The sequence below is a fragment of the Misgurnus anguillicaudatus genome, chromosome 18, assembly GCF_027580225.2.
Source record: "Misgurnus anguillicaudatus chromosome 18, ASM2758022v2, whole genome shotgun sequence".
NCBI lineage: Eukaryota > Metazoa > Chordata > Actinopteri > Cypriniformes > Cobitidae > Misgurnus > Misgurnus anguillicaudatus.
In genome coordinates, this window is record NC_073354.2 from 35,251,138 (window position 1) to 35,260,325 (window position 9,188).

The window sequence follows — 9,188 nt, forward strand, 5'->3', positions numbered from 1 at the left end:
AGCGTTTCACTAGATAAGACCCTTATGCCTCGTTTGGGATTGTTTATAGTCCTTTGAAACTCCGTTGAAAAAAACTGTTAAGTGTTGAATTAAGTATTAAATGTTGGGTTCTATTAAAGTCCATTAAAATTAGAAAAATGTTGCTATGTTTTCTTCGAAAAACATAATTTCTTGTCGACTAAACAAAGAAAGACATCAACATTTTGGATGACATGGTGGTGAGTAAATTATCTGGATTTTTCTTTTAAGAAAATGGACTAATCCTTTAATGTCTATTTATATGTCATCTGCTCGTTGGCCTGTACATATAAATTATAGTTAGCTGTTAAGATAATGAAGCCTTTCTTTTAGTTCAACCTCTCTCCAAACTTATGGATTTACAGAGACCCTTTGTTTATAAAGTTAAAAAACAATTATAAATTAACGCTTTGTACTTAACCAGAGTGTACAATCTGTGCTATAAAATGTCACTCATTCACATTCTCATATCAGATCAATCCTTATTTATTACTCCACGTCTTAATTTGCATTGAAAAAGGCTCTGAAATTTCTTTAAAATATATTTAGTCACATGTAATTGTTTGTTTATTGTAAACTGCTGTTACAGTGCCTTTACTATGGTGCAGTCACCACACCATAGGATCATAGCTTGGGATTCTTGAACTGATATGAAGACTGAATAGGATACAATCATAGCTTCACTTTCATTTGGTTTTATTCAAGGTTGCTTACCCGCCAACAGTTACTATTATAAATACTTAAAGAAAATATCTTGAAAAACTTTCTTCCAGTAAGTTACCTTCACTAAAGTTATAATTAAGTCAATTCAATTTTGTCAAAAAGCAACACATTTGATTTTACATAACCTATAATATGTCAAATTACTATAAGAGAATGATAAAGGAATTCAATATCTCTGAAAAAACACTACCAGCATTTAGCCACTGCACTGTTACAATAAATATGCAGCATTTTTGTCAAATCAACATATATTTTCATGCGACTTTTTAACTTAAAAAATTAATTAAAACAATTTCAACTTTTTATTAGAATTTGTGTAAACTATTCACAGGTCAAAACTTAAAATAATACGATTTGACTTATAAAAAACAGTTGCAACTTCATGCTGCATTTTTTTACAGCATGGTTATTATTTATCTTTAGAAACTGTTTTCATTCAAATGTCAGCATATGTGAATGATTGAATCCACAGATATAAGTGAATATGAGAGTCTTAAAGGCCTTCTGAAAGCAAGGATAGAAAAATCCATAGATCAAAGGATTACAAGTTGAGTTAAAATATGCAAACCAAAATAAAGCCTCATAAACATCAGCTGGGGTCACAAAATTAAGGAAAGGATCAAGAGCACTGACAATAGATAAGGGCAGCCAGCAGAGAAAGAAAACGCCCATAACAAGAGCCAGAGTTTTAGCTGCTTTTCTTTCTCTGTGTGCAGAGTTTTGACTGTTAACACCTGTGGTGGTCACAGACCCTTTCTCTGACAAAACCTTTGCATGCTTTTTCACAACATTGAATATAATGATATACAGAGAGCTCATTATTGTTCCTGGAATAATAAAAAACAAGATACAACTAATAAGTCCCCATTCTTTGTTAAAAAGAGCAGCACAGCCACCAAAACAAGACATCTGTAATATAAAAGCTTCCAGACCAACAGCATTCACCCCTGAAAACACAACAGAAAAGCTGTACACAAATGAAAAGATCCATGTAAAAGTGATTGATACAGTCACAGTGTTGTTTGTGATTCTCATTTTGTACTTCAGAGGGTCACAGATGGCCCAGTATCTATCAATAGATATTAAACTAAGATGCATTAAAGAAGAGATACAGAGAGTCGTGTCCAAGCTAGAATGAACTTTACAAATAACATCCCCCAAAAACCAGCAGCCCTCGACAGATCGCACCATACCATAGGGCATCACCAGTGAACCCAGCAGACAGTCACACACAGCCAATGACTGAACGATCAGATGAGTTGGAGACTGAAGCTGTTTGAAGTGAGAGATGGAGATGATGATCAGCAGATTCCCAAAAACTGTCATGAGGATCATGAGTGAAATGAAAGCGTACATTGTCACTTTAACTACAGTGAGTCGAGGAAGTCTAGGACAAGAGTCTGGATGTAAAGGATAACACAGGAGAATATTCTCAGTCTCATTGAAAGACATCGTGTCTGAGAGGACTTAGTTAACAAGTAGACAATTATATCCCAAAGATTAAACAATTTTTTTTTTAAATTACAACATGGTTCAGGCAAATATATAAAGAAACATAAAAACAGTACATGCTTATTCAATCTAACTTCCTAAATGAACGTGATATAGCTCGGATTTGTTCATATATACAGTTCAGGTCAGGTCTCAACCCCCCCCAGCTGTATACGTAATTAACTGATACACAAACATTGTGACTCATGAGATTACAATACTGAACTGTGTGTCCTGAATAAAAGATCAATGGAGGTATAATGGTGGGGTTAAAGATAATATGGTGGCTATTTACAAATTAGGAAGTGCATGAAAGAACATCTAGGTCAAACGGGTGTGGGCAATTTTTTTTTAATAATATCTGTGATTTTGCTTTAAGTGTTGTAGTTCTCGAGACCGGTCGAGACACACACACACACACACACACACACACACACACACACACACACACACACACACACATACAAGAAGTGCCTAATCATATGTATATTTCACATTTTATGATAAGTGTTTTAATGCAGTGACTTGCAATGGTCATGGTCTTGACTTGGGCCAAATCCCATTTTTCTGTCTTACCCCTTCCCCTTACCCCTACCCCTTAGTTTTGCATGTTCACATGAGAGTAAGGACCAATCGGGATAGCCCTTTCACTCTCGTGAACGTGGAAAACTAAGGGGTAAGGGGAAGGGGTAAGACAGAGAAATGGGATTGGGCCTTGGTCTCGGCCTGTCTTGGTCTTGGTCTTGACTCTGTCTCGACCCTTTAAAGTCTTGGTCTTGTCTTGGTCTTGGCCTGTTTTGGTATTGGTCTTGACTTGGTCTCGCTTTAGGTGGTCTTGACTACAACACTATGATAACAAGGGATGCCACAATTCTAAATATAATAGTAAACCGTTCGGTACGACCTCCAATGTCAAATATGCGCATGTGAATTGCGGTTTTTCATCTAATTATTCCCTGCCCATCTGTTTGTGTGTCTGCAAATCCACACATCCACGTCCGTAAATATTTAATGGTGTGCTAAAGGTGCATTAAGCCTTGTTTATACTCACGCTTTGCTCCACACCACGAGCCTCTGCTGATAGTCTAAAACCAACACAAAGAAGAGGATAGAAGTCTTTGTTCCCTGGTACCCTGGTACTTGTAACATCAGAGCTTAATATATAAATATGAGAAAATGAATAAAACAACAATCCCTTAAATATGTCCTTTATTATCATTTCATTATTGTTTTTACTAAAGACGTTCCCCTTCTCTCACTCACTTGACGTTGTGTCGATGACGTGACACTAGGTTTGCCTATGCAAATCACCACAGAAACTGATTGTGTTAGCAACCTTTTGTGAGGTGAAACCCTTAAGCTGAGCATACAAAGAGGGTTAATAACCTTCAAGTTCAAAAGAGAAGTCGATCGTACCATAGGGACGAGAAGGAAACTTCTACACAGCATGCTAAAAATACTAGCCAAGCACTGGGAAGCCTCTAAGAGGCATGCGGAGACCTCAACCTACTGAAGGGCGGTTATTGTGGAAAAGTTCGAATTAACAGAGGCAAATACACCCAAAACGGGGTGCAAAACGGAGCTCAACTGGACCCAAGGAGAAGGGTGAAAGCCCATCCAGGGAGGACCCAAGGTTTACCTAAGGGAAACTGTAGGGGATAAAAAAGGCATGTAACCCAAAGGTGGCAAGCTTAAAACAAGGGCTCAAAGCCGGTTAACAAAAGGTAACCAGATGATGAAACCCTGAGATTGGCTTCTCTGTAAGCCAAACTTGAAAAACATAAAAGAAACAATAAGGGGGAACCCACTTGGAAAAATGTGCTCTGAACCAAGAAAGGGCACAATCCAGGCCCACAGCCATCAACCAGGTTGAGTCCCCTGAGCTGAGACTACCCGGCATGAAACTGTCTGAATCCTAAGTTTATAAAACCTTGCAAAGGTATTAGGAGTAGCCTATCCCGCAGCCTGACAGAAATCCACCAGGGAGGCGCCGTTAGCCAGTGCCCATGAAGAGGCAATGCCCTCATAGAATGAGCCCGTACCCCCAGAGGGCAGGGCAAATTCTGCGACTGATATGCCAAAGAAATGGCATCAACGATTCAATGGGCAAGCCTCTGCTTGGAGACAGCCTTCCCTTCTGCTGACCTCAAAAACAAACAAAGAGCTGATCAGATGATCTAAAGCTCTGTGTATGGTCCAAGTAAGCGCAAAGAGTGCGTACTGGACAAAATAAAGATAAGATTGGGTAACTACTATCAGAAAGGGCCTGTAGGTTCACTACTGGATCTCCAAAAGGAGTGGTAGGATGTCTGTACAATTTTTTGCAACGGGAGGAGCACCAGTCCACGAGTTTGGGACCAAGAATGGATTTTCACTAATCAGAAAACTACCAATTCACTTTCAAACCTTTTGGACCAACTCTTTAAATTGACTTGGACTCTTGGTTTGCACACCGACGGACTACCACGTGCTTGCCTTGAATTAGCCAGGGTCCCGTTCAAGAGCCTACAGAAGCATGCCCGTTGCACACCTCGCCCCAGCCCACTTTCGAGGCATCCGTTGCGACGACAATGCATCTGGAGAACCAACCTAGGGGCACACCAGCCCGCAGGAAAAGAGGGTCTGACCACGGACTGAAAAGATGGTGACACACAGAAGACAAAGTAATCTGATGCGTGCTGTGGCGCCATGCACACCAATGGACTGGGTCATGCAGCCACCGCTGAAGTGGTCTCATATGCATCAGCCTGAGTGGAGTATGCCATTCGGCATGCTTTTTACAGAAACATGCCTGTTGCACACCTCGCCCCAGACCACTGTGTGACACTTGCATTACATGTGAACGGCCCCTACGCTAATATGATTTTGTTTTTCTCTCCCTGTCTCGTCCTCGACCCCGAGGACAATTGGACAAACAGACCCAGTTCCGGTAGATGTGAAAGTCGGCACACATCTGATCTACTGGTCGTCCTTCAACGTGATGCCCAGCTGATGCCTAGCTGATGCCTGACCAACGATCACCGGCAGAACCCGCTTAATCTCCGCTTAATCTCCTTATCCGTTTATATGTGTGTATACACATATATATCTCCCAAGGGTTTTTCCCTCCTAGGACTTTTTTTTATTTCCTCGGCTAAACGGCCCGAGGTTTTTTTCTCCTAGGGGTTTTTTACCCCAGGGAGGCAGCCTTCTTGGGCTTAACTTAGCTTCCTCTTCTAGACATTTCATTAGTAATACGCTCGCTTATAATGTCGAGTCATAGCCGCAGCAAATTTGACTGCTTATGCTATCGTGTATTATGTTGTGCTATCTGTCGTTTTTCTGTGCTTTTACTGCTTCTATTAATGTAAAGCTGCTTTGAAACAATTAAGTATTGTGAAAAGCGCTATATAAATAAAATTGAATTGAATTGTAACTTGACACCATATGCTCTAGGAGCCTCTGAAAGAGCTTCAGCTGAACTGACAGTCTGCCTCTGTAAGCATTGAGGGAGTTGAGGACAGACTGAGCACACTGCTCCGTAAGACGTGCTGTCATGGCGACCGAGTCCAGTTTCATACTTAGGAAAGAGATGCTTTGCACCAGGGAGAGCTTGCTCTTTTCCCAGTTGACCTAAAACACCAGTCGGTAAATGTGCTTGAGCACAAGGTACCTGTGGGCACACAACTGTTCCAGAGAGTGAGCTAAAATTTGCTAGTTGTCGAGGTAGTTCCCTCAACGGGAAGAGCGCGGCTTCAGCTACCTTAGTGAGCACACAAGGAGACAGGGACAGACCAAAGGTGAGGACCCTGTACAGATATGCCCGCCCCTCAAAAGCAAACTTCAGGAAAAGTCTGTCAGTGAACAATTGAGACATAAAAGTATGCGTTCTTTAGGTCTATGGCCGCAAAAAAACCTGAGGAAGTACTTCTGCATGAGCATTCTGAACAGAAGCCTGTAAAGAGCTCAATTGAGAACACGGAGATCCAAGATTGGCCATAAACTCCCACCCTTCTTGGGCACAATGAAGTAGAGGGTGTAAAACAAGCTCTCCATCTGGTCCAGAAGGAGCCTAAGGAAGTGAGGGCAGAGTGGTGCAGGACAGAACGTATTGTTTCCATGCACTAAAACGAAATCGACCCAAAGAAAAAGGAAAATTCGAAGCCTTAGTAGGGTTCTTAGTACCCTAGTGTGAAGTTGGCAGAGGTGGGGGCCGGCAGAGCGGGTACAGGAGGAGCAGGTTGGTGGGGAGCAGACGGAGGGTGCTTCAATAGCTGTGGCCTTCGTCTGTTTTTTCACTGCCAAAAACTGCTGTGCAAAGTCCTTAAGGGTGGCGCCAAAGAAGGCACCCTGAGCGATGGAGGCATTGAGAAAGCACACTTTCTCTGTGTCCCGCATCCCTGCAAGGTTGAGCCAAAAGTGTTGTTGCTGGACCACCATTGTGGACATCGCATGACCCAACACACGCACTGTAACCTTTGTCGCCCGAAGCGCAAGGTCAGTTGCAGTGTGCAGTTCCTGCATGCACGCTGGGCCATGACCACCCTCGTTGATGTCCTTAAGTGCCTTGGCTTAATTCCCCATGCAAAATAGCTATGGCATGAAGGGCAGACACGGCCTGCTCAGCAGCAGTGTAGGCTCACGACACCAGAGGGGTGGAAAACCTACATGCCTTGGACGGGAGTTTGGGCTCATTCCCCCAAGTGCAGCAGTCTCTGGACATAAATGCACTGCAACAGTGTGGTCTACGGGGGGAATTTGCTCATAACCCTTGGCTGTGCTGCCGTCAAGGGTGGTGAGGACGGGGGATTTGACAAAACAAGTTCACGCTGTATAAGGGGACTTCCATGATTTCGTCATCTCGTCATGCACCTCCGGGAAGAAAGGTACAGGGGCGAAGCATGGCTTAGAGTCACAGTTCGACACCACATACTAATCATCTAGCCGCGAGCGCTCTGGGGAGGGCTGGCAAACCTTCAATATACTCAGGGAGCTCAACTGGCTGAAACAAGTGTGTTGAGCAATGGACTGCTTGTGGGATATTATCCGACAAAGACACATCCAGTGAAGATCCCAAATCACCCTCATTACTCACTACAACGTCCCTATGCACAGCTATGAGGTAGATTATGAGCTAGTCATCCTCTTCTTAGAGAAGGAGACATGCAACCACAACATTGCCTGAGACATGCTCTCGCAGTGAGAACATAACTCATCCGTGAACGCTGCCTCAGAATGGGAAAGACCCAAACATCTTAAGCAGTGATCATGCCCGTCAGAGGGAGAGAGGTACCAATCACACCAGAAGCACATACACAAAAAGGCATTGTGTATGTAGGAAATTGCACTCTTTTAGTTGCTGGAAACGCCCAGGGGAAACTTCTTGCATTTATCTGTGTGCTGGAACCCTGAGAAGAAACCGCTGATCGCATTGTCCACACCAACAACCACAGAGCAAGGTTAGAGATCAGAGTGATGCGAGAAAACCCATATGAAGGCTCCAAAGCTAAAATCTGAATGAATGAGCATACCAGCCTCCCTTTTTACCTGGATGTCCAGGTGGAGTCATGGTATGCAAATTTCCTTTGCTAATGTTCATTGATCCTTCATTGGCCATTTTCAGATAGTATCAGAGTGATTGGTCTCCCAAGGTCGAACCCCTAGTATCTATACAACATTGACTGAGTGACAGAAGGAACCATTTTATCTTCTTAACATCTCACTGCTCCTGTCTCTTAAGCATAGAATAATGTAAAAACACTTTAACGGGCTAGAAACTGTTAACCATGGTTTGTATTGAACAGTGGATTAAATGTAGTGTTGCAGCCCTAACGAAAGCAGACGATAATTTATATCCTTTAAAAATGTGTTTGGGAAAGTCTTACATTTTCTTGCTCCCTATTGCTATGTGTTACAGTTTTTCTCAAATGCTAAAACACATTTCACAAACGTTTCCTCCATGTTCCCCAATGTCTAAACACAACACCCTTTTCTAAAGCTACATAAACACAACCACACTTTCACACTTCAAAACTCAATCTTTCACACCAAAAGAGAGGCTCAAAGCTTTCAAAAATGTAAACAATATACACATCATTACATACTACAGCAAAACAATAAAAAATACAATGCTCGATTTGTGAGAAGGTTTTTTATTTCATAAGAGGCTATGCATATTTTTAGAAACATTACAGTAATGGATGTTCTTAGATCTCTGCAGAGGATTAGGCATTTAGATTTGCGAGTTTCATATGAAGAGTATTAATCTATAGTAAATTCTGCATGTACACTACTGTAACACAACTCAATGCAAAAACAAAATCTATTGCACCCAACAGTACTCTTGAAAACATGATCAGGGTGTTTTTGTTGGCGGTCCAGGAGGATGTCTATTAGGTCCTCTAGGAAGGTGAGGAGATGTTGGGTGTTGTAAGATCCAAGGACAGCATGCCGGTGGACAAGCTCCTCCAAAACCATGGCCGCACAAAGAGTAATATTACACCCACCCGTTGGCTAGGAACCTCAGTTGCGCTCAAAGGGAACCCTATAGACCTGTTTCATCCGCATCTTTTGGCGCCGGAGAATCAGGTCTATTGTGGCCAAGCTGACATAATCAATGCTCTCAAAGTTGACATTATCAGCAATGACTTTGTCTCTGATCTCCAGTAGTCTGATGAGGTTGTTCTCACGAATCATATAATAATAATAATAATAATACCTTACATTTATATAGCGCTTTTCTCAGTACTCAAAGCGCTTTACATATGAACGGGGGAATCTCCTCAACCACCACCAATGTGCAGCATCCACCTGGATGATGCGACGGCAGCCATATTGCGCCAGACCGCTCACCACACACCAGCTTATTAGTGGAGAGGAGACCAAGTGATATAGCCAATTAGTATGAGGGATGATTAGTAGGCCAATGGGCAAGTTTGGCCAGGATGCCGGGGCACACCCCTACTCTTTTCACGAGT

The 9,188-nt window shown here is 42.4% G+C and overlaps 1 protein-coding gene across 1 annotated transcript; it reads right to left on the reverse strand.

Moving 5' to 3' along the window:
* Positions 1-1,173: 1,173 nt before the first annotated feature.
* Positions 1,174-2,193, reverse strand: LOC129429953 (trace amine-associated receptor 4-like). Its single transcript, XM_055186956.2, has one exon. It carries the CDS (start codon positions 2,191-2,193, stop codon positions 1,174-1,176), a length of 1,020 nt encoding a protein of 339 aa, XP_055042931.2.
* Between the last annotated feature and the right edge of the window lie 6,995 nt (positions 2,194-9,188).